Raw genomic sequence first — 26,368 nt, forward strand, 5'->3', positions numbered from 1 at the left:
CAAAATGGTCAAACGTTGCAAGTACAGGCAATAAACTCAGTCAACACCATTTACAAGAAAAACCAACAATGCCTCATACAACAAGTTTACGAGCACACAGACCGCAAATAAAAAAAAAGCATTCGCGAATAAAAGTTGAACTTTGGTAACGACTTGCAACAAGTTTCTTGCCATGGTTGGTTCAGTCAGTTAGTTGGGCACTCACTGTAAGGCCGGCAACAATTTGTTGAAAAGTTGTAATGGCATTCAAGTGGAGTTAATATCTGTAATGATGCTTAGTTAAAGTGCAGTTAAATAAAATGCAAATGCTCTATAAATATGCATGCGTACATTCTACTTTTGCAATATGAAAGTCATACTCGCTGCTTACTCATAATACTATCTATTATTGCAGTTAATTGTGTTATCTTAAAAAAATTCCCGACAGTTTCTGATATTATTATGAAGTTACAAAGTCATTCTTTATAATATGTAATTATTAATTATAACTGTATGATTTAAATTCCCCATTTGATAGCGAGGGTATCAGAACTTCGACATTCCACAGCATTCGCTTCATTCTTGTTGCTTTTTAACATACTTACATCTTTTTATGAAAGATTTATGCCACTTGATGACCTTGTACATGGTATTTTTCTCTCTTGTTCCACTCTGACTATAAATAGCGTCAGCAACCTCCAAGAGGTCACAGCAATTGCAACTCACACACACACATATACACAAAACATTTAGCAGCTGAAAATTAACCAAAAATGAATAAAAAACAAAAAGTTGTTTGTTGAATTGTTTTACAGGCCAGGTAAAACTTTTTAAGTGCCTGCATGCACAGGCAACATAAAAGGGCAAACAATAAAAATACAAAACATACAAAAAAATTAAAAATAAAAATGTATAAAAAACCAACAAAAGCCAACAATAATGTGGTCGGATATATGGCCAGCTGTGACCGCCAGAACAGAAACGTTTAGTTTTGAACAATATCAATTATTCAGGCCAATAAAATTAAGCGGCCCATTTAGTTGGCCATTTCCCTTAAAGCTCTGTAACGATCTGCAATTGTGCGAGAAGATCTGGGAATTTCGTAGATTATTAACTGAATAAAGAAAATTAATTAATCAGCACCTAAGACGCGCCCACAGAAAATGTTTATAGTAACTAGCGATAAATGCCACAGAATGGGGGCCAGCCTGCTAGAGTGGTAAGTGCCTTTGATTTAGATAACACTGTTGATAATTAACTAGACATCTAGGCCACCTTTTTTTTTTTGGGCAGCTGAAGGGCAAAGCCCAGACCCAGACCCAGACACATAGCCAGCTAAAAGCCAATACTAACCCCACTAACACTAGTAGCCAGCCGCATTAAGCCACAAAACAAAAGCAAATATTTAACCAGAAATAAGTTGCGACTATCTATCTTATTGCTTCTCTCTCTCTCTCTCTCTCTATCTCTCTCTCTATGTCTCTGTGCTTATCAGTTCACACACATTGCTGTTGATAGGCAGAATCTGATATCTACAAAGATATTATCAAAAAGTTATTTGACTGTCATGTTTGGCGCCTCGAAGGGCCCCATTATCATTGGCAGTCAACAGCCGCGTGCATTGTCGGACGGCTCTGCTCTGATTTGTGATAAAAGAAGACGAGCTCAGTGGGGTGCGTCTTCAATAATAAAGTTGCATATCACTGTGGAAATTAACCAGACACTTGGGCTATTGAGTCATTGTTGCTTGAAGATAAGTTGTCTACTTAGCTGCAGCATTAATGAAAATTATTGTATGAACAACGTTGAAAGTCGCGTATATTTAGCACATAAAATTTTGAATATTGTTACCATTTAAAAATGTGAAATTAGAAATGAAATGAATGAATAAAAAATGAAAATTATTAAACGAACAATGCTGAAGAGCTCGTTTATTGAGCAAAGAAACTTTTGAATTTTGCTGTAATTTCATTTATTTTGCCTTAGCTTTAATCCATCTGTTAAGAAAGTATTGTATCAATTCTACTCGGCATTTGAATGTGGAGTGCAGTGGCAAATTACCTTTTTATTATCGGTAATTACGGTGCCTTCGGGTAAGCCAAGTTTTCCCATGAATAAACAGCCATGATTCAAATCATAGATGGTATAAAAGAACGGATGATCGGCGTGAAATGTTTGTGGCTCTGGATCATGAGCTGGCAAACTTCTTAATACCATTACTGCGCCAGTGGCTGCGGCTGCTTCGGTGCCCTCTTCATTGACCTCAATAAAAGCTTTATGTATGATGTGAGACACTTCGATACTTTCGTTGACTACCAACATTTTGGGTAATTCCGCTTGACTATTGAAGATCTTCTTGATGTTCAATTCCTTGAAAATTGGCGTCAGTTCTTGACTGTATTCCGTTTTAAATTTGGGCAACTTTACAAAAACTTTACGCGAAACTAGCTTTCTGGTTATATCGTCCAACGTTACTGTTTGCAATTTCTTCTCCAGTTGCTTGAGACCCGTGTAGATATTCGGCAATACGAATAACATGAATAAATTGGTATTGCGATAGGGCAATCTTAAGACTTTTGCATCCAATTCTGGCAAATTTGCGTAATAATATTTGTTCGATGCATTCATCATTGATACCCTTACTCTACTTTCGTTCTCTAAGTGAAAATCCTCAATGCGCGTCTCATTCTCATCGAATTTATCTATCCATTCGCCTTTGAAGTGAATGGCATTGATTAGCACCAATCGAGTATTTTGATCCAACATATTGGGACTTATCAAATTTGTTATCAAATTGTTCGTTCTGGACTCTACCCATTCATTGATGGTTGCGGCTGCCTCATTGTTAGCTGAGAAATCAATACGCTCGGCTTCGGAATGAAACTTTTCGGTTAATGTATCATGAAATTCCTTGAGCGCTTCATAGTTCTTCATAAGATACATTTTGTTGGCCATTTTCACTACACTGTACTGTTTGTAGGCAGCTAAGACATTGTTGAAACTATTTGCTATCTCTGTGGCCTTATTTGAACTAAAGCAGAGTCCTTCGTCCAGCTCCTTGGCCGTATCACTATCATCCTCGGCTCCCATTCGTAGCATCCCAACACACGTTTGAATCGAAAGCGGCGAACATATTAGATTTTGTGTGGGATTCAAGTTAACTAATTGATTGTATAATTTGCGGGAGAAGGAGTCCAACGAAGAGTTAAAGCTTTTCCGTTCAGGTTCCATGTTTTGAGCAATTTTTATTATGGATCCATCATAGCGCAAATAAATAATAAAATTTGGAAATTGAATAATTTGGCACTTTGACAAATTTTGCAGTGTTAAATTATTCGAAAAACTGGTTGAGTAAATAATTTTGATAAATTGATCAGGTTTTAATCTAGAAGTTTTAATTTCACAACTTATTTTAAATACACAGCAAACATATTAATTATCGTTAACACTGTGAATTCCAATGAATGGCAAATGAATCACAATTTGCCCATATGCAAATATTAAATTTCTCCAAATGTTGCCGGATCGCTAAAGCCTAGACACATCAATCAAAACTCGAAGTATCAGTGCTATATCATTGTTTCTGTTGCTGAATACCTTAACGACTTGGTGGTCGTCGGGCACGTGCCTGGGCTCATAACTGTTGTTATCTAAGGTGAACAGTCGTTGGTATAGACGGACAAGGACAGTTGTCAGTTTTGGCTTGATATTGGAATTTATAATTAATGTTCAATAACTTTTTCATTTAAGCACATTAGTCAAAACATGTATACGAAATATTTCGGAAATATATTTTCATTTAGTGTAAATATGTCAATCAGCATAAATCAGACACAATTTTTGACGAGTTCTTGGCTAAGGTCAGACAAGTATTTTATATTTTTTTGTTGCTGTCGAACATTATGATTAAAATTTTTACATGTTCTATACTTGAAGATGAGATACGTGAGACACGGAACACAATGTAGGTCAGTTTGCCGTGCATGGCAAAGTCTCCAGCTATAAATAAATGCATTTTTGTTTTCATTTCGGTATTGCCTAGTAAACAAACAAAGAACTGAACGGAACAGAAGCGGTGAACAAGCCGTAGGCACAATTTTCCAATTGAATTGCGTGAGAGTCGCTGACCTTGCAGGCAAAAAAAAAACAAGTAAGAAAGCTACAGTCGAGTGCACTCGACTGTGAGATACCCGCTACCCATTTTGAATAAAAGAAATATATTTTGCGATAATTTTCTCAAAATATACCGAATATACTGCAAAAATACTAAAAATATACCAAATAGTATATTTGGTATATTGATATAGTACCGCATTCAAAATATACCATAGACGGCACAATATACCAGATTGTCATCTAAAGCAACAACCCTAGTAAGTAGACGTGTTTGCCCATACAAAAGTATTTCTTTAATAACTTCGACAATTTTCATCTGATCGCAACCAAATTTTCAGGAATCATAACTACTATAGTTATTATTATATATACCAAAATTCGCAACTCTAACTTTAAAATTACGCTTGTTATTCGATTTTTTTGATTTTCGGGGGCGGAAGTGGGCGTGGCAAAAATTTGAAACAAACTTGATCTGCGTGCAAACATAACAAATGCTGTCGAAAAAAAATTATAGCTCTATCTCTTATAGTCTCTGAGATCTAGGTGTTCATACGGACGGACGGACAGACACACAGACACACAGACACACAGACGGACAGACGGACAGACGGACATGGCTAGATCGTCTCGGCTGTTAACGCTGATCAAGAATATATATACTTTATAGGGTCGGAGATGCCTCCTTCTACCTGTTACATACATTTCCTGCCGGCACAAAGTTATAATACCCTTCTACCCTATGGGTAGCGGGTATAAAAAGTAAAATTGAAATCGGGGGCATGTCCATATGCGTCAATGCGTTTCAATGTGGAAGTGTCAAAGCCAATGGCCTTCAGCGTGAGATGACAAACGTCAAGACTCAAACTGGAGCTGAGCGCTTCTTTATTGTCCAGCTTTCTGCAGAGATAGATTGTGTGTGTGTGTGTGTGTGTGTGTTTGGCGTTCGTGTTGATTCGATAGAGCGAGAAAGTCCAACAACCCGGGTAAGAAAACGGACACTTCATCCTTTTTGGCAGTGATATCAATTCATATGCAGCAGAGCAAAGCAAAGTGGAGAAGTATTTTGATATGGACGAGTGCTGGCCGCAGGCATTTCTCGCTATTGTCTATGGCCACTCACATGTGGTGGCAAGCACTTTGACCTCAACATGTGTGGCACTGTCTTTTCCTCCCTTTGTATGCTTTTGTGTGTGTGTGTGTGTGTGCGAGAGTGTGGGGTAATTCGATGCAGCTAAACTGAAATCAGGCAATGGCCCAAGCACAAGTGCAGTGAACTCGTTCGCTAAAATTTGCACGATTTGCATAAATTTGAGAGCCATCACATTACAACACATTATAATGTGGCACCTAATGCTCATCGGAGGTGTTTGTCTCTGCTCTCTGACTTTACTTCACTTCACTTCACTTGACTCGACTTGACACTCTCTAGACAATGTGCTAATGTAATTATAGAGAGAGCCACAACAGATTGTCGTTCCCATGCGCCCAGGCTGTCAGTATTAATTACATTTACTTCTAATCGATGAGTGAATGTGAATGTTAGTTATTGACTGATTATGCACTTCTGCTCTTGGCCCTTTGCAACGTGGCCAGGTGCAACAGTCACTATTCTGTCGGGGTTGCATGTTGTAATTGAAACTGCAAGGCAAGTTAACTAATTAAGCTGGTTTGAGGGTCAGCAAAATTGATTGGGCAAACTGTTTATTGGCCTGGAAATGCAGTTGGTTTAGCTAAGGTCGCATAAACTAGGTCAATTGCCAACAGCTTACAATTTACGATCTCATTCCCAAACAGGAGTATTAACATTATCGCATAGAGGAAATGTAAACAAGTGCAAAGAATGTTCCGCATATTCGGGGGAATCTATAGAAAACTCCCCATATCTGAAGTGCACTGGCATATTTATATCAAGTATTTATTCAGCATATCATCTATGTCTACTGTTTGATATTGATATGAATGTGGAGTGTAGTTGAAATCGCATACAACTCATTTCAATTTCTCAACTTCTTTGTCTTCTTTGTTGAACCTGCGAGTTTAAATGCAATCTTGAATATTGTATTCAGTTATATTATATACTTAGTTAGTTGTAGTTGGCGATTGTGATTACGGTTTACCTCGACGTCTGCTGTAGAAGGCTGTGGCTGGCATATAGTTCCAGTCTGAGACCACGTCGAGGTCGCATTTGTTCAAGCATTTTAACCGTTACGCTGCGTAGTCTGGGAAGATTTTGTAATGGAGCAAGTCATTCTCGATCTTCTCATTAGCGAGCGTGTCTGATGTAAGACATCCACATTGCAGAATTCGTCTGGCAAATGACTCCATAACTGTGACTACATTAACTGCCGCCATATCAAATTAACCACACGCTACTGCACGTTTGGCATTCTCAATTAGAGTCGTAGAGATGACAACTTACATAAGAAATCGCCAGACTGGAATATCAAATCTGTATTCAGAATCGGAAATATGCAAAATACTTATTATGGAGGAATTTATGAGAACCGTATCTTTGGCATTTCACGTTGCCATCTCTGATTAAAAATCAAAATGAACTTATTGTATTTTTAAGTGCTCCACTTTTGATACCTTATAAAAAGTGTTCTGCTGAAATATATACATTAAGTTTAAAATTAGAAATGTAATAAAATACAATAACTGTAATTTAGGATTATCTAATATATGGACTATCTCATATTTTTTACTACGTTTCTACCCTATTTTTCTAACGTTTACAGGGTATGCCTAAGCAAATAATAGACAACTGGTAATCACGACAAAGCGTCACAACAGCTAAGCGATTACCGAGCATTTGCATATTTAATTCATGTTTACATTTAGCTACATTTGTTGCAATATTTTTCCACTGGCCAAATAGGGGAGGGGAAAAGCAAAAAAACGTCACCAAGCTACCCGCCAGACAACGATGAATGTGAATCGATGACAGGCAGACGACGACGATGCTAATGTGATTGCGTTTGTTTTTGGTTTTGCTTTTTCTTTCGCTTTTTTTTTTGCCGTATTGGCTATTGTCGTGCCGGCGAGCTAACGAGCTAATGGAAAAGTTTCAACTTGTATAGAATTTATAAAGACTCTACACACACACACTTCCATACACAACTATATTTTCGCATGTTGAAACATGTGTAAGAAATGTGTAATGGCCTTGTAAGTTTCCATGTATTCACAGCTTGAACTACAATTAAATTATATTTGTCTTGCATTTCCCCCAGCTGGCACACTTAATCTGGAATATTTTGTACTAGGTACCTATTAAATTAATAAATACATTAACTGACCCCAACTGCCAACTACAGCTTGAACTTGTCAGCATGTAAGCGACGAGAGTCTGAAATATTTTGTACTAGGTACCTATTAAATTAATAAATACACAAACTGACCCCAGGACAACTCGAATATGAACTAAAAACATGTTTACAATATTTTGTACTAGGTTCCTATTAAATTAAGAAATAAAAGTTGATCCCTGCGTCGAAACTTACACGAATTGTTTGTGTACTTCATGTTAGTCAGCCGAGATAATCGAAAAAAAGATCTGAATGCATCACGTGAAATGCGTAGTTCGACACTGATGTAAATTTGAGTTTGGCAATTACATGGCTGTGTAATATGCAAATATTTATAGCAAAAGTTGAATGCCTTTGGCTGAGCTATAACCCCGCTTAGTGTAAGAGTATCTACCAGTTAACTGCCAACGATTACTGAGCCAATTTTGTTGTACTATTTTCTGTATTTTTTTTTGTGCTGAACGATGACAAAGTTCCTAAGCCCAGATAAAAAGTTGCGCCAATATTTGCTTTTTTGCCTTTGCTTTTGATAAAGCCGTCTTTTATTCAATTATAGGCGGATAAAAAGAGAGCACACCGCATGCTTATACTTATATCAATTTAATAGCACGCACAAACTTCAGCTGTCTGGCTGTCCAGCAAGATTGCATGAGGAAGGTCCAGAGCTAATTAAATTGGATTTATGTTAATGGCATTTGGCTAAGCCTTAGCTTAGTTTTTGATTGACTATCATCCATTGTGATTGCTATTAGTATTCGCTTTATCAGTTTGCAATCTTATCGTATAGGCCACAACCCAGAAATACTTATCACAAAGACGAGCGAGTGAACGAACAGCTGATGTAATGGAAGTGACCGCATTAACGGTTATACATATAAATATATACGTTCTTATTCGGACATTCGTCATGCAGTCTGACATACGTCTGTCAGACTTGTGGCAAAGGTGTGTGCCTCGCACCTGTACAGGTGTCGCTGTCAATTAGCCAAGGCTTAGACTAAAAGTCTTATGAACTCGTATACTTGTCACTGCAAAATAAAAACACAAAATATATATAGTAACGTGTGAAACCAATTAGCAAACCGTTAAGGAAATGCGACACACTCGAAGACCTTGTTAAAGGTGTAACAAATATTATTATTTTCTAATCGCTTTGCACATTTCATAAGCGAAGCGATCATGCAATAATGTTCAGACTATAATCCTTATAAATCCAAAACTTAATTTAATCTTTTGCATTGAAGCCTAAACTACGCATTGTTAATAAAAATCAAGTTCACTTAGAGCATTTACTATTCGTTAATTGTTTAGGGAAATAATGAAAGTCGGACTACTTCACTATGAGGAATTTAGCACATATAGAAAATGGCATTCAAGTGCACTGAAGAGGGTAAAATTTAATAGAGCAAACTAAGTAAAAAGTAGTTCGGTTAAAGTGCAATACAAATCCAAACACTTATTGCAATCAATTTTTTTTTGCAATTTGCAATCTCAGAAAATGCAAATCACATGTTTGCCAATAATTAAATCGAATATGATATTTTCAATGCCAGGCTGCATAAGAAGTGCTTTGCAAAGTATTCTGCAATTATTTAAGGCTTATAGCCGGGGGGCTTTAGAGTGCAGATCATATTGCAATCAATTGTCGATGTGAAGCCCCAAGTCATCGTGACTGTGGCCATTACTCGCCCTGTTACCAGCTCAAGGACATACGTATGTACGTTCGTAACGTGGCCTAAAGTCAAGAAAGACAAAAAGTATACGAGTTTACCTTAATGATGCTTGCCTGCCCATTTTAGGTGGTGGCTCGCAGCTCTGCAGCTCATTGTGTGTAAATATTGGAGCTGGTAACAGCAATCAGCCAAAGGAATTTCACGCCCTTTTTTGGGGGGGAAAAATTATCGTCAGCAACAAATATGGGTTAAATATCATTTATATCAAATTTATTTATGGACTTATGAAGCTTAAGTGCCTCAATTTGTATGATAGCGGGACAACAGAGTGACTGCAGGGCATGGGTCCAAAAGTGAGTGCAAAACTTTATATTTAAATATAGCTAAAGCGCCGATATGTCGAACGTCAAAAGTGACGTCACATTTTAAGAGACGGCTGCCACAAAAACAAAAGAGCACACAAAAACCGGCTTCTCCAGTCGCGTACATTGAACATTGACTGGTCACCGCTTCTGATTGTGCGCTTTGTTGTTGCTGTTGTTGTTGTTAATGCTGCTCGTTGGTTTTATATGTGTGTGAGCCATAGTTTAGAGTTCTTTGTGCACTGGGAATCACAGCCTGATCAGTTGTTTACAACAGGTTCGCATTGATCCATCTAGATCGCCTCATTAAGCATATCACGTGTTGAGTAAACCCCCAGACGAAATTAAAAACGAGCCGTGCCTCTCTTTTCGTGTTGGCTTCTTTTCGTATGGCTCATGCTTTAACATCGAGGCTATATATTTTGTGGTTAAAGCTTGTTGGTTGGCTCTTCTTTCTGTGCATTTATTTTTACCACCACTGCGTATGCGCAATGTTAGATGGGCAAGCAGGGGCCACAACAGGAGGCGCTAACAAGACGTTTACTCACGCCTCATGTTTATCTTAATGTGTTCGACTTTGCTGCTGCTGCTGCTTGTGTTGTTTCTTGCCAAGTCATGCAAATGAGCGCATTCTCTTCAACTTGTTTACACTCGCGCTGCTGCGATTTTGGGGGGAGGAGTTGTTGCCGATTCTCCAGAACAAAATAATAAAGTAATACAAAAAAGCGAACTATGCCCTCCTCAGCAGACAAATAAACAATAAACCCAGCCAGACACTTGTTAGCTTAAACTTTTGTGCATGTTTCTTTTAGTCACTGTACTTTGATCTAGCCGCTTTTGTTATGCTATTACACGTATTAGGCGAATATTTGTCAGTTGCTCTTTCAAAACTCAGTGTGTGTGGTGCCACGCGAACGGAAGTTCCAATTAAATAAATGAAGCATACAAAATATTTTTGATGACCTGCTAAACGAATGTTTAATGCTAGTCATTGATAATGCAGCTGTAAATATTTGAGCTTGGGAAAATTGTCTTTGTTCCGTTATTGTGTATTATCATCAGTCAATATTCAAGTGTTCAAGCAATATAGAATCGCATCGCATCAGTTGAGCCCCTCAACACACTGATAAGCGTTTAGATTTCCAAAGCAAAGCCACCGCCAAAGATAGAGGCAGAGATAGAGAGACAAATACACAATTATCTGTGGTTATAGCACTTATAAATCATAGCAAATAGTACATAAGTAAGTGCGTCCGTCATTGCCTTGATTCACTTTTCACGTCAATATTTGCCGGTCGTACACAAAAGCGCAAAAAAGCAGGAAAGTGTACAAAGCAAGCGTTAAAATCACACCCCCTAAAATGCCGCTAAGAGTTTCTGCCAACTAAACTAAAATGCACTTGAAAGGCATATTAAATTTCAAATATTTCGTTGATCTCCAGTCAATTATTGTCTGTCTGTATTTGTTGACACAAGATCACAAGCAAACGATAGTTGTGTTCTGTTGGCTCGTGTGTGTAATTGATTGGGGCGTTGCTTGATATCGTCAGAGCTGCCGCTTGGTGATAAGCCACATTTTTGATGGGTGTTTAATTCTATTGGCCAGCTTGTAGGGTGACTTCTAATGGGACACTTGATTTACAAACGATTCTAGATGAAACTCACGAGTTTCACAATTAATTATTGAGTATGTATTTCATTTTGAATGTCTTTCTTGACTTCACTTTCTTGCCAAATTCGAGTTAACTTTCAATACAACTGGCAACAACTCGACAGTTTTTTTTTGTATAATCAACAAAAGTTGCGTATTTATAGATCGACTCTGAGGGTTAAGTAGGGCATGTAAACGGCGCTCAGGCCGACACCAAAAATGATCTTTGTTTACATTTGCACAGTCTCCGGTCGCGTGTTGAATTCTCCATAGAGCGAACTAGTAATAGTAGCTATATGGAGAGAACACTCTGATCTTATTTGAAGCTCGTGTGCGAGCTTTGTGCTTACCTGGCTTTGAAGCATGGAACGCACCTCTCTCACTCACTCTATCTAGTTGATGAGCTCATGCGCAGTTCAAAGTTGTGTCTCTGTTTCAGTAGTAGTTAAGGGGCGGAGTAGTTGGTCATGTTGAAAGCAGCTGATTGTTCGATTGGATCAACTTTGATGCGTAGTAAGTGGTAAACAGTAAATTGTAAATAACGATAGTTAACCGAGTTTTACATGTGGTTTTTGCGTGCAGACGTCGTTTGTTTCTCCTGATTTGGCATTAGAATTAGTCAGCTCTGTACGTGTGGATTTTGGGTACATTGAACATTGCCGCTTATCAAAGACAACCTGTTAGCGTCTTGCTGGTCATTGTGTGTAATTCCCAGATAAGAAAGGGCTTACAAACACTCGCAATTAATGGAGCATAAGGAAGAAGCGTGCCCAGTCACTGTAAGCCACATGCAAATACATTTCAACAAAAATTGACTTCATTTCTGACTCATTCGAAAGCAAATTAACAAAAAAATTAATGGAAGAAAACAACATTTTCATTATGTGCAGTGTCATGGTCCATTGCGTGCCTATATTTATTTTTAATTTAATTTCATAATAAAAGCAATCTGTGAAATATGTATGCATATAGTAGCACATAAATATATATTTTTTATTATTAAAATAGCGCAAGGGAGTCTCTTATCTCGCAATGTCTAACATCTGTCTCTTTCTTTCTTGCAGTTGCTGGGCTGAGAATTTCATCAGCTGTTTGCTTGCCCACAGCGACAGCGACATCGACAAGCAACACAAGCAACAATAACAAACAGCAGCAACAACAACAACAGGAGCAACAGTGGAAATTGTTTACTTGCGACTAATAAAAATGCAATTTTTATGGCATAGAAAATAGAGCGTGGCCATTGCATTGGATGTTGTACAGAACCCAAATGAAAATGAGGTTTGGAAAATATGCCAACAGCGGCAGCAACAGTGGCAGCCAGTGGCTGCAAGAGATTGTGATGTAATGAGAGCGCAGCAGCAAAAGTGAAGCCGCAATGCAATTGCAATTGCAAAAAGATTATACAATTTGTGAGCTTGCTACGAACTAGGACAACAGCAACACGGCCTCAGACATAGTCTTAAACTGATAAATACCGGCTGGCAACAACGAGCAAACTAGCAACATAGTAGCGTGCAACAGCAACAACAGTAAGAGCAACAGCAACAGCAATCGCAGCAGCATAAATTCAAAGTCGCTACGGTATTAATTGAGCGGAGCGTGGGAACTACAAATCACAGCAACAGCAACAGAAGCAGCAACAACAGCAGCAGCAACACCAATAGCAGCAGCCAGCAAATCACAACAAAAACAAAATTGCCGCTCTGTTCGCTCTTTGCTCTCACAGTGCTCGCCAAGAGTTAAGCGACAACAACAGTTTGCCGACGCTGAGAGCTCTCATTCGGACGCCACGATTTTTTGTTGTTTCTCCTCATATAATTTGAGGCGCTTCGGCAAGCGCACACGACAGTTGTGCTTGAAACGCTTCGTAGTGAAGATCGTGCTCGATCGACGCGCGGAAAACAATAAAATAAAACAAATCCCACAAAAAGAAGAAATACACAAATTTGTTAAACACCAAATTGGCGTGTACAATTTTGTACAACAGTGAACAAAAACAAACAAAACGAAAAAGAAATTTTTTTTTTAGAAATTTTTGTTCAAATATCGACGACGAGCTTCGCGTGGAAATTAGCAAGCGTTTACAAGAAACAAGCCAAAAACAAGAAAAAAGCAAATTCAATAAATTGGAAAACTTATCGAGAAGCAAAAAACAACTAAGAAATACAAAAAGAAGAAACACAACGTGTGCAACGTGTAAACCAAGTGAAATTTTTCGTGAGTGCCCAAAAAAACAACAACAACAAAGCAAAACATAAACCAAAAGAAAAAAAAGCAAAAGCTACAAGCTAAAGCAAAAGCAACAGAGCAAATACTTCAGTTGATCGTATCAAAGTGGCTCTCAAACTGTAAAGTGATGTGCGTGCCAAAAGCACAACAAATACAACACAAACAACAACCGCAACAACAAAGACAATTTGTTAAGGATAAGGAAGTAACCATTAGACAAACGTTAAGCACATAAAGAAATGGCCATAGATTTTTTAATATTGGCCCTGCTGCTCATCTCGTTCATCATCAACCTGCTGGCGTTGTGCGCATTCTGGATAACTCCCGGACTGCGCACCACAGCGAATCGCTTCACCATCAACTTGCTGATCATCAATCTGATCGGCTGCTGCATCTTGGCACCCACCCTGGTGCTGAGTGGCGTCAAGAGTCTGTCGGCCCAGACAACGGGAGCTACAGCGAACGGCGATAGCATCGAGTACTACTCAAAGCCCGGCAATCATCAGTTGACCATACGTCATCATGGCCAACTTGTCGAGCAGGAGGGCATTGTGGAGAGTCACAACAACACCAATACCATTGAGATCTTCAAGTGCAATCAGTCCCATTGCCGTGAACTGACCATCAATGAGCGTGGCGATGGCATTCTCGTCACCGAAATCGAAACAAAGGAGGATAATCTGAGTGCAGCGGTGCACAACAACATTACGCCGCCGATGTTGCCAGCGGTGCAGCTGCGTTGCTGGTCCATTGACATGGCCGCCGCACTGGGCGCTCTGGCCGTCCTCCTGGTGGTGGGTGACACCTGGTGTGCTGTCACCGATCCGTTGCGTTATCACAGTCGCATCTCGGGTGTGAAGACCTGGATATTCATCACACTCACCTGGACGGTGGGCATACTCTTTGGAGCCTTGTCCGCTTTTCGTGTGATCGACTTTGAGGCTGATACGCTGCTCAGTCGGCAGCGACGATTGGCGGCCACGTACTTTAACATCAGCAGCACCAACAGCATCTTTGATGTGGTCTTTGCCAGCGTCTATTTCATTGTCATCATCCTGCTGCCATTTGGTTTCGTTTGTGGCATGTATTGGCGCATCTTCAGCGAGGCACGCGGCAATGGTTTGCGCATGCGACAGAATGGATCATCGCCGCTGCTGCAGAGTGCACTGAATCTTACTAATCATGCACAGGCCACACAGGCGACGCCCTTCTCGAACAGTTTGTGTGTGCATCGTCATTCCATCTCCTCGGCGAGCTCGCATGGCGGTGGCGCCATCAGCGGTGGACTGCAGATGCAAATCGATCAGCGACCACGCAGCTCACCGAGTTGCCTGCGTCGGGATTCGGCTGCCAAGGTGTTGCTGCCCACCATCTCGGACGATGGCTCCGATGGTGATGTGGAGAGCAACAGCGGAGCTGGTGCGCATCAGCTGATGAGTGTGCCGGAGCAAACGCTGGCAGATCGCAATCAGAACATTCTGCTGACACTGCAAACGGCCAGCGGTGAGATCAAACGCAACTATTCGGCCAGACAGTTGCCTCTGCTGGGTACTTCGTCGCAGGATCTGCGCGAGTTGCATCGCCTGCAGGGAATACGTCAGGTGCACAGTTCACCGAATCTGCACAAGTACACGGAACTGCTGCAGGATACGTTGATGGGTGATGAGTGCAGTTCGCCGCATTTGTTGCACGCCCAGCGACAGCAGCAACACTCACAGCAGCAGTTGCAGCAACAGCAGCCGGCACAGCAGCAGCAACAGCCACTGCAGCAGCAACAGCAGCTGCACACACACTTCAATTCGGGACGTCAACAGAGCAATGGACACGCCCTGCAAATACCCGCCATACACGCCTCGCCCAAGGCGCTGAGCTACATGAGTTCGCTGCGTCATCGGCTTAGCAACGCCAGCTCGCTGTTCAAGTATCGCGAGGAATCGCGCGCCGCACGCATTAGCATCCTGGTGGTCGTGATGTTTGTGGTCTCCTATCTGCCCTATGGACTGTTGGTGCTGCTGCAGTCGCGTCTCTCGGCCGCCAACTTTGGCGGCTCCACACAGTTGGCCATCTTCATGATACTGCTGGCCAATCTGAGTTCACCCTTCATCTTTGCCTACCGCAACAAGCGTGTGCGACGCGGCGTTAAGCGTCTGTTTGGTCTGGATGCCGCGAGCACGTTGCAGCGTCATCACAGCAGCAGCATGAAGGCTAATGGCAATAGCGGTGCGGCGACTTCGACAAGTGCGGCGCAGTTGCAACGCAACAGCAGCAAATTGTCGCAGTACAGCAGCAACAGTTGCCGCTATCTGACGCCGCAGAGTTCGGTGATCAGTCAATGCCAAACGACGCCGGTGCACACGACTCTGACGTTGCGCCCCAACAGCAGCTGTAGCACCATCATCAATTTCGGTGGTGCCACCAAGGGATCAGCGGATTCGGATGATGTGCCCTCGCTGGAGGCAACACCGCCGCCACAACAGCGTGCCACACGGCCCAAGTTGCAACGTGGCATCACCATTGTGGAGCATATTCATATAGCCGGGTCACCGCCAAAGTTTCAGGCGCGTCGCGGACTGTTTGATATGTTCTTTCGTGGCTCGAAGAAGCTGCAGTCCAGCTGCACACAGTCAGCGCCAACGGAGGTCTAAAGCCGAAATCTAGTGTTAAGTAATAACTACTAAATGTTGATTGCTTGCTGAAGAATTCGCAGAACAGTATTCGTAATGTCTTAAGTTTAGAGAACTAAGCCAAAAACCAAAACAAAAAAAACACAAACACTTATAAACATGCTGTGCTAGAAGCTTCTCATGCCAAAAAATGGAAAAAAGAATATGTAATATTAAAGAAAAATAACAAAAAACACACACATTTTATTGAAACTCTCACTTACATATGTAATATGCCTGTGCTTGTCAAACTGTGAGTGCTGCAAAATGCACAGGCAACAGCAACATGTACCTTGTCAAACAAAACAAATAATCCAAAAAAAAGTAAACTCTGTACAAGTCGCTTGAAAAGAAACAAATAATAACAAAATGTTGAAAACATATTTTAAAAAGTAAATAACATTAAATTGATATCAAACTGTAAACGGGAACCAAGCAGCCAATTTCAAGTACCTAAAACTGTCTAAACATATGAATAATAACCGTCAATTGCTTGAGACTCTTAAAAAACACACTCACATACATAAAAAACAAGCACGACATCTTTTAATTTATTATTACTTAAGTCGATATACATACAATATTTATTAATTAAACACGACAAGCTTTAACTAAAAACGAAAAAAACAATACAACACAAACAAAAACATTCTGGCTAAAAGAAAAAACCCAACGCTAAGCATTCAATTCATAAGTTTTAGATTAAGTCAATGTGCAAAGCATATATAAATGTGTATTATATTTTACTATAGATTGTAACTTCTAGAACTGGCACTTAGTGTCACTAAAAACAAGGAGGAGAAAACCGAATCGAACCAAACCGAACCGAACTAATTCTTGGCATTGCAAGCGGCAGTTTTCATATTGAAAACTTGTATCGCCGGTCTATGCAATGTTGATTTTTTATCAGTTTGTCAGTTGGTCAATGAGCGCAACTTTATAATTTCAACAATTAAAGTCAATTTCGCTGTCCAAAACTTCAGTCATTGCATGTGCAGCTAAATACCTCATTAGTTTTAATTTAAACAACAAATATAATATACAATAAACAATGTCTTAATGGGTTTGCAGTATGTGCCACAACTTGTCGGTGGCAAGTGCTGCACCATTAGCATTATGCCAACTCAGACCGAAAGCTTTATAATACCTAAGTTCAATTCTATTCTATTTTGTCTTTCTTTCTTAATTTGCCGCCATTCGACTTGCTTATAACTAGAAATCGCCTTTTGTAATATTATGATAAATATGAAACACAAAACACAAAAACAAAAACAAACCTCGAATTTATATTTCTAAAGATTTACATGAGAAATTTATATGTATGTATTATGAATATACTATATTTAATATCTTTGTGTGTAGAAAACTAAAAAAATTATGAAAAACAGTTCCCAGAAATTGCAAAAGAAAAAAAGAAAAGAAATTCATGTGATGTCAAGCCGACAGAGAAAGAGAGAAAGCATTAAAAAACTAACTAAATCATGTATTAGTAGTTTATATATTACATACACCAAAAACACAAACACACACACATACATTCATATATGTCCAAATATATGTATAAATAGTACTATTTCCTAATTAATGCAACTGTCAAACGCTATATACGATTAATGTAAACCAAAAACACAAATTCGATGTGACAAATTAGCTTATAAAGTGAAAGAGAAACACAAACAAATGCAGCAAGCCGAAACGAAATGCAAAAAAAGAAACCAAACAACAACAAAAGCAAATGAAAGAAAAATACAAGAAAAATACACTAATTAACTACAGTACAATTACAATTGGTAGCTAACCACAGACAACAATTTAATCGAGTATTTTCTAGTTATGCTGCTAAATATGATTAAAAACAAATACACAAATACAAAAAAAAAAAAAGAAAAGAAAAAGCTATTCCAACAGAACAACTATTTAAATAAAAGAATATGTGTCTTAAAAACCATTAATTATTATGACTTTTTTTTATTGCCTGAACTTTAATTCATTTTTTTTTGTTGCAGCCAAACTTGTTTGCTCAACGATTGCCCACGCGATCTTCATACACACATATCGAAGCCTGAGATAAATACGTGGAAGGGGTGCGATTCAACAGTTTTGAAATATTATAATTGCAAAATACAAAAGGAAAAAAAACTAGAGAAGTTGAAATATTCACAAGCTAAGAAATTTAATGAAACAGTTACTCATTTAATGAAGAAAAATAAATTGGGTTAATTGTGAGAAAATAAAAGAACTATAAAAAGTTTGAGTTATTGTGGAAAAATTCTGTTCATAATTATTAGGTCTTCATTTTAGAAGCCACGCTTCAGTAATGGGAAATAACTGAAGATGAGAAGTCTGCACGTGTTTGTATAAATTTTGTTTTTGGGGAATTTATTATTTAGCTTGTTGGACTGGCAAATTGATCGATCGAACCTCTTTGATAAAACTCTTTTCAACTCTCCGACTCGCACAGTGAACAAGAGCTCTAGAACACGAACAAACACTCGAGGAGAGTGTTGACTTTAGGGCGCACAAGTTCAACATTTCATTTACTGTTGCGAATACTTTTCCATATTTCGTGACCATATTAATTGATTCATTCCACTGGCTGCTCGATAAAAAACAAACACGCTTACAGTTCCTCTCTTAATGAACAAAAAAAATATTAATAAGAAATGAAGTATGAATATTGTATAACAACTTTGATTGTCACAAATGGCGGTGGCATGGGGCAACAGACACCAGCCACCAGACTGGCAGCTGCCAGTACATTTGGACTCAAGTGGTGCCGAGTGGTGACGAGTTCCAACCACCACGCGATACAAGTACATACTACTGTCAACGGGTTTTGGTTGGCTTGCTTACTAGAAGTTTAGCACTCAGCAAGTTTGCGGTTAAATCATATTTGGTGGCAACGGGGCGTATGGGCGTTTTGAAATGTTTGGCAATATGGTTTGGCGATCGATTTCGAGTTTTGTAAGCTGAAAAGCGATAATGATGGAGGGCGTGACTAATCATTTGGCATATGTCGAGTACTGTTACATTTTACTTACCGTACAGGTGAGTCACCTATCAACCATTTTGGCGCTTAAGTTTGATATCTTGCTGCAATGGGGTGACAGCTCTGCGGCACTCACATCACACACATACATACATTGAAAATATTAACATAACCCCAGCGACCCCTAGAACGGTGAAGCACCCCATCAGCACCCAACTCAGTTTGCTCAGCTCCAACGGATGCGTAGCTGTCACTCAACCAAACAAGGCACAATAACCGGCAATGTGGAACCGAAGGCACAACAGAAACCGAAACCGAAAACGAAATCAAAACAGAAATCCACATTCTCGCACTACAACATACAAGCTACTGTGTTTATTTATTTATTTTATGATTTACCGCATCCAACTATGCGTGAAAAATGTCACACACACATACAGAAGAAAAGGCCTCTCGCAATTTAAAATATATAGTATGTATGTATATGTTAGCTGCGGTATGTATGACAATCAAAAAAGAGGAAAATTGTTGCTCCAACATTTGCCAATTGTTGCGCAAAATTGCTTGAAAACAGAATTTTGAGTATACATATATGGATGCGAATGTATACAAAAACAACACAAAATTTAATCTGCATTTTCATGAGCTCTCTGATAACCATTGGATACACAACTGATTGGAAAGGAATTTAAAGCAGAGATGAAAGCGAGAGAGACAGAGAGAAAGAGAGTCAAAAATGTCAATTGAGTGTTAAAGTTGCCAATTTCAATTTAAAAATGGAATTACCTCTTTGTTCAAAATGTTTTCTTTAAGCAATTAACTGAGTTGTCTATAATCTATTTTGTTAAAATTGAGTGTATGAGCTCATCAATCTTGCTGATTTACTGCCACAAGTTTTGTCAACTTGACTGCCAAATAATTTGAATTTTGTAATGTATTTGTAAAAGTCATTTGTGGTAGGCTATTGATTCACATCTATTGTTGTTCATACAAATAAAAAAATCGAGTTCCTATTATTTAAACTTCCCCCATATTGAAACTTTTTCATTATGTATTTGTTTCTAAAATAGTTTGGGACTTCCTTTGCTAAACTCTATTGGTTTAGTAACTGCGAATAACTAAATAAATAACTAAAATTTAGTCGATCCATTCTATTTTTGTACGCTTTCTGCTGAAGATTGACTCATAGAATATATATTAAAAAGATTTGCGTACGCTCCAATAATTATGCATAAAAATTTGAATTAAATTTTTATGATAATTTATAGACGATATTTAACGGTTAAGCTCGAGCTTAATGGAATTGAATTGAATTTCTTGCATTTCCAGAATCCAACATGGCTTGCCTTTTAAGTCAACTTGCTTCCGTAATGTCAAATAAGCCATGTTAATAAAAGCCAAACCTAATTTGAATACCTGCATAATTAAATAAAAATTTAGAAAAAATAATTTACCGATTTTTTTTGACTCACCCGCTGAACAAAAGTTGAATTCTTGGCTAGGTGCATACATATATAGTAAGTATAAACATATATCAAAAGTCATTAGAACAAAATCTGTTTGTTGGCACAGCGGCACAGTTTTTCTTTTGTTTTGTGGTTGTGTGCGCTGACGAAATAAAATAAATAAATTGAATTTAAATGCTTAAAATTGAGTGAATGAGCAAATTTTGGCTGTCAGGTGAGGGAAATACAGAAGACGACAGCTTCTTGGGCTGCTCATGTGGGTGGACAAGTTGCTGTCAACTTGAGCAAATTTGTCGATTAGGCACGAGGAAAGAAAGAAAATTTGGTGCGCAACTCGAGGATCGAAGTGCGTCAAAGATGCGAGGCAAGGCGAAGGCGCAAGGATGTGAGGGCAAGTGTCAGTAGCTGACACCTGACACCTGACACCTTGATATTTATTGTCTAATACGCTGTATTCTCTTGATTATACATATATGTAGATTAACTGATAAATGTTGCGATTGGCTTTGCCAGCCTACAACAAGCGTTTCGATGAGTGTCAATGAACCGCATGGAAGTTGCGGCAGCTGTCAAACAGCGTTCAGCATAGAATCGTATGACATAAATCACACTGATGAGGCCCGTCTGTGTGGTAATCATTATCATAAATCTAATACCGCCAATTCTGGATTCGAATTTGCATGTGAACTTGAAAAGCAAGTGCAATGACTTGAGTGCACACACACACAATACACACACGCACACAAATACACACGGAACAGAAACCTGGAAAAGCCTTGAGTATGGCTCTCATCGCTCGGTTGTTGCACTGCCTCCCTTGGCTGCTATCTCGCCATACACCCACCCAAAAGATTGATATATCTATGTTATGTTTATATAGTATTACAATTTTACCTTGTTTTTCCGCATTCTGTTCAGAAACAGAATTTACGACAGCTGCGCCAAAAACACAAAAAATTTGTTATTTCACTGCGGTTGCCAAGCTGAAAGTTAAGTTCCTGGCTCAACATTGAACAGATGTGGTTAGGCTATATGTACTTATTGAGGTAAGTACTCGACCTAATACTGATACTTACTTATAGTACTTACTGGCTCACTGGCGAGTAATATGCAAATATATGGCCGAGCTTATCAACTGGCCGCTCTGCTTATCGTACTGCAAATCTAACAACAGCTTGATTTAACATATTTACTTACAAACAAAAGTCGGCTGATGTTGTTTTCCATTTATAATTATTATTATTACGCATTATTATGTCTATGTATGCATGTGCTGCAATGACAAGCACTTCAAGTAAGCATTGGGGGTCTATTTTTTGCTAGTTCATTTTTAGAAATTTGAAAAAATTAGTTCCACTTCATCAAAACAATAATATTTTTAACATTTTGAACTGAACTGCCAAAGTAATCTTTATTTTCAATCAAAGGGTAATTGTTAGTCGAGTAAACTGAATTAAATTTAACTTTTGTTTTTGCAATAATTTCTAAGCAATCTTACTCAATCTTAAAGTACACGCGAATATTTTCATATTTTCGCAACATCTTGGCAACATCCCTTGCAAGATAACTGTGTCATTCTCACGCAGCTTAATATGATATCTTTCTACGGATTTGCAGTAGAAATGCGCTCATAAATATGCCCACTGACTATCTGACTTCGCTGACTGACTGCCTGACTGGGTGACTGGTTGACTGGGTCTTATCGCAACTTTCAAAGTTGACTCTCTGATGTCTGATGTTTGCCATAGATGACGTCATAACTGGAATAGAAACATATGCACATACAATCTGTTTCAAGGAAAGAGGCATCTATAAGAGTTGCCCGACAATATTTGAACTTGTGCCGTCTGGAGACCAAGGGATATTATCAACGCTTACTTGATGCTGTCAACCGGGCCCTGGCTTTTAACTCTCAGTTCAGTAGCTGGAATATTCCATGACACGTTTCAAATATTATCACAGCGCAAGCAAAACGTGGAATCTCTCTCACTTTGTTTACAAGCCTCAGAGTTGAGAGGGTCTCAGAGGCTGCACTGTAAGTTTTCCAAACAGCGGAAAACATGCTTATCAGCGCCTCAGTTCTGTTACGCCAAATTAAGCTGAGCGTGCCGTATATATTTTGACACTTTTCTATTTAGTGGTTGGCAATCTTTCATCTATTCGCAATCGCAATCGCATCTGCATTTAATTTATTTTAAGTGCTCCTTAGCAACGCAAGTACCATAAAATTTATGCATTCGCAGACAAGTGATAAATATATTAAATACAAACAAGAACTACAAGATGTGCCTGATGCAATTTTTGTTTTGGCACCGGTGAAAAACAAAATTTATTATTATACTATGGCAGGCAAAATGTTTTTATCGCTTATTTCGTAGAAAATGTCGCTGTCAAAACAGACGAGATCGTGCTCAAGTAGAAACATCCGTTCGTGGTCCCTTAAACATTGAAATCTATTTTCCATGCTGTTCGTTCAGTCAATTCAGCCGAAGAGACATGCTAAGTGGTTCCAAGAATCAAAAACGTTCAACTCTTTTAGGAAATTTTGCGAATTTTAATGAAGACATTTCAAATAAACAGTTGCCGAATTAATTTATTAAACATTAATGAGAACAACTACATGTAACGATGACTTAACGAAAAAAATATAGTACATATTTTTTTTTTTTAGTTCATAAAATTTTAGCCAGGGTGTGTCTGAGTAAATAAACAACAAAATGAAATGTAATTGTTGTCTGGTTTAGATCTTGGGTATTGTGGACAATAAACACTGATTTATTTTACTTACCAAGCTAATAAACAGCATGTTAATTATTTAGTGACATATATAAAAACTATTTTTAAATGCAATTTTTTCCGCTTGCGGTGTTTTTATGTTTCTTTTGATATTTTTTGTCATACCCTCTATAATAATCCAAGTGTATATATTTAGTCAGAATATTAAACTAAAAGCAAATATATCATTCGATCAATACTTTCTGAATGTTATTCTTTGACTCTTCTAACGGTGAGTGACAGTTTTTCTGCTATTTTGCCGGCCATCTGGCCGTTTGTTATGTTTGTTACCAAAATAAATACTTGGCTGTTGGCAGTGGGTAAGTGCAGAGAATGCAGAGAGAGAGAAATACTATTCGATGCACATTTTGTAGGTGGATAGCATTTTCCCTGTCTCAACGCTTTGACTAGACATACGCCCTCATTGCGGCTGGGGGCGGGGTACGCAACACTTGTGTGGCTAAAAGCAGCACAAAAATAATTTATTTCCGCATCTTTATAAATTTTGCAATATGCCAAGTTGAGTTGCCGTTTAAATATTTATTAACGAGAGGCTTGAAAATAAAAACAAGCGCAAAAAAGAAACTGAAAAATCGTCAAAGAAGTGGAGGTTTATGGATGGGTAAACAGTTGAAAAAACGTTTTGAGAAACGTCTGCAGGTATTTGCCAATAATATTGAATTTGTGGCAAATTTGCCGTCAGCTTGCAGTTGGCTTTTTTTTTTCATTGGTTCCCAAGTCAATGCTTGGGGATTATTGCCTACAGTTGACTGCGCTTTTCGCTACTTTGGCCGGAGGCCAAGTAATATTTTTTTTCTTCACATTGCCGCTTTTTTTCTGTTTTTTCATCTCATATTTTACCTTCTATGGAGTGGGGTACAACAACACGGTAGAGAAAAAAAAGTTTACAACCTGCTGCTGGCTTTTACAGGGAAATATCATAACCGTAGCTTTCAAACTGCTGTTTGATTTGCTTGTTTGCACAAAAGCGAGCAGAGTTGAACTTATTTTGTTGAGAAACTTTAACAGGCATCACTCACACACAGCTAAGCAAATATTTGTACAGCTCAGTGCCCAGTGTTGTCGACGAAACATCTACAACAACAACAACAACTACAACTATAACTACAACTACAATAACGAAAACGACAACGAAAACTACAGAGTTAGCTTCATGGGTTGTCAGCATCAGGCGCCATAAGAGACCGTATTATAACCGTTAAGAAAATACTAGTACACAATAACATTTCTTTATACAAAAGTAGCAAATAAGTTTTTCGACAGTTTTGCTGCCTTTTCATTCTATTTTTTTTTGTTCTTATTCCTTTGTTTTTTTACTTTTTATTTTTATTTCATTCGGGCGCCACGACGACGACTGTGAGCCCAGAGCGTGAAGAGCATAAAAAAAGAAAAAAAATAGAGAGAAAATCTACTACTAAAAGAATTACACATACTCGCACATAGATATACGATATTTGTGTGTGTGCTAAACTGATTTCACAGCACACATTGGGCAAACGTGCATCATTCGTGTGGCACATGTGGCGTATACGTAATACGTGTAAACTGTTTAAATTCAGCTTAGAGCCGTCGTCCATGTAAGTCCAACAATTTTGCACAAAGCTTGAATAACGTTTGATGCGCTCCAACTGCAATTTGCATGTGTCTCTGAGCAAACAACTAATCGAGACTATTTAAATTTGGCTTTAAAATAAATGCAAGCGCTTGAAGTGTAAATCTGATAACGAATTTAATGACTGAATTCTTAGATTGCAGTATTTTACTGTTATACAGTATTAAGAGCAGACGAAGCTTGTAATGAAATGTGCCACTGACAATGTTATAAATCTACTATCTTTACAATCATTCTAAATGGTCAGATAGCCAAGATAAACGAGCCAAACAATTGCCAATTTGTAGTGCCTTTGGCATTTGAATATGTAATTTTTCTACACATTCGTATTCGACTTCTTTTTGCTCTGCTTGTCAGGCAAGAGAACAAAAAATAAATTGCTTAAACAATGGCGCTGGCGTCAAATAAATTTTTTGCCTACAGTGAAGTGCAAATGGTGGATGCTCTAATTAAAGTTGTATGTGTGGAGGCAAAAAGTGAGGCTGGAATTGCGCTTAAAGATGCATTCATTGTAAACAGCTGAGGCCACATGTGGCACAAGGGGCGCAAACTAAACAAGCCGAATTCACATTCACCAACACACTTGCAGCTCGTTGCCGTTGCTGTTGCTGTCGTTGCTGTCGCTGTCGTTGCTGGTGCACTCTCTTGGCTCTCTGCTCACGTCAGCTGCTGAAAATTACAGAGTTTTGCAGTTGACGCCAGGCGGCAGCCAACAAAGTGGCAATGAAGTGAACCGAGTGCAGCAGGCGCACGACAACACTTAGGGGTTAACCACCAGCCGCAGAAACCACCGACCCACCCAACCAACCAGCCACCCAACCACACACACATACACTCACACATACACTCAATGAAGTGCCAGGCTTTTACTTTTGTTTTTGCTGTTGGTTCATGCTTCACAGCATTTGCGTTGCTTTTTTTCTGTGCTTCTTCTGTTGCTTTGCAGGCGTCATCGTCCAGGAGTTCAAGCGAATGCAGTACGAGTAGACTCGTAATCATATAACAGTGATTGTTCCCCGTGATTTCCCTAGTTACTTACTAGCATTGTGATTAATATTTCAACATATACGAGTACTTTTCATAAAAGAACCCCCAGTGAATTCCCCTGAATACTTTGTGCGTAACTAAAGTAATGCAACTCAAACTCCCAATGCAAGATTTCTTATCTGGGATTAAATATCTTATATAAAAAGTATATAATTATTTTCATATTAAATGAAGTGGTTTTAAAAGCATTTTCCAATTTGGATTGTCACTGTCATGGAAAGTCACAGTTGCCAGCAGCACTGTGCGGGAGAGAAAAAGCACTCTCTCAGTGCAGATCCCTGCGGACAGAATGCACTGAAGCAAAAATCATATTGTAGAGTATTTTTGCCTGCCTTTTGCCTTTTGCCAGTGATGCAGTCTAGCTTCACTTCAAAAAACGGAACGAACGAAAGTGGGTGGCAGGTGGCAGGTTGCCGTGTGACGTGTGGAAATGAAAAACGACATCGATTATGCAACAACGCTTGTCGACCTGTA

The 26,368-nt window shown here is 38.8% G+C and overlaps 2 protein-coding genes across 2 annotated transcripts; one reads left to right on the top strand and one right to left on the bottom strand.

Moving 5' to 3' along the window:
• Positions 1 to 1,880: 1,880 nt before the first annotated feature.
• LOC132784476 (alaserpin-like) lies at positions 1,881 to 3,336 on the bottom strand. Its single transcript, XM_060790115.1, has 2 exons — positions 2,041 to 3,336; positions 1,881 to 1,976 (listed from the first exon to the last, which is right to left on the bottom strand). The coding sequence occupies exons 1-2, from the start codon at positions 3,208 to 3,210 to the stop codon at positions 1,968 to 1,970; spliced, it is 1,179 nt and encodes a 392-aa protein (XP_060646098.1). The 5' UTR covers positions 3,211 to 3,336; the 3' UTR covers positions 1,881 to 1,967.
• A 9,610-nt stretch (positions 3,337 to 12,946) lies between these two features.
• LOC132784475 (uncharacterized) lies at positions 12,947 to 17,617 on the top strand. The gene has a single exon (XM_060790114.1). The coding sequence runs from the start codon at positions 13,561 to 13,563 to the stop codon at positions 15,964 to 15,966; it is 2,406 nt and encodes an 801-aa protein (XP_060646097.1). The 5' UTR covers positions 12,947 to 13,560; the 3' UTR covers positions 15,967 to 17,617.
• The last annotated feature ends 8,751 nt before the right edge of the window (positions 17,618 to 26,368 follow it).

The sequence above is a fragment of the Drosophila nasuta genome, chromosome 2R (assembly GCF_023558535.2).
Source record: "Drosophila nasuta strain 15112-1781.00 chromosome 2R, ASM2355853v1, whole genome shotgun sequence".
NCBI lineage: Eukaryota > Metazoa > Arthropoda > Insecta > Diptera > Drosophilidae > Drosophila > Drosophila nasuta.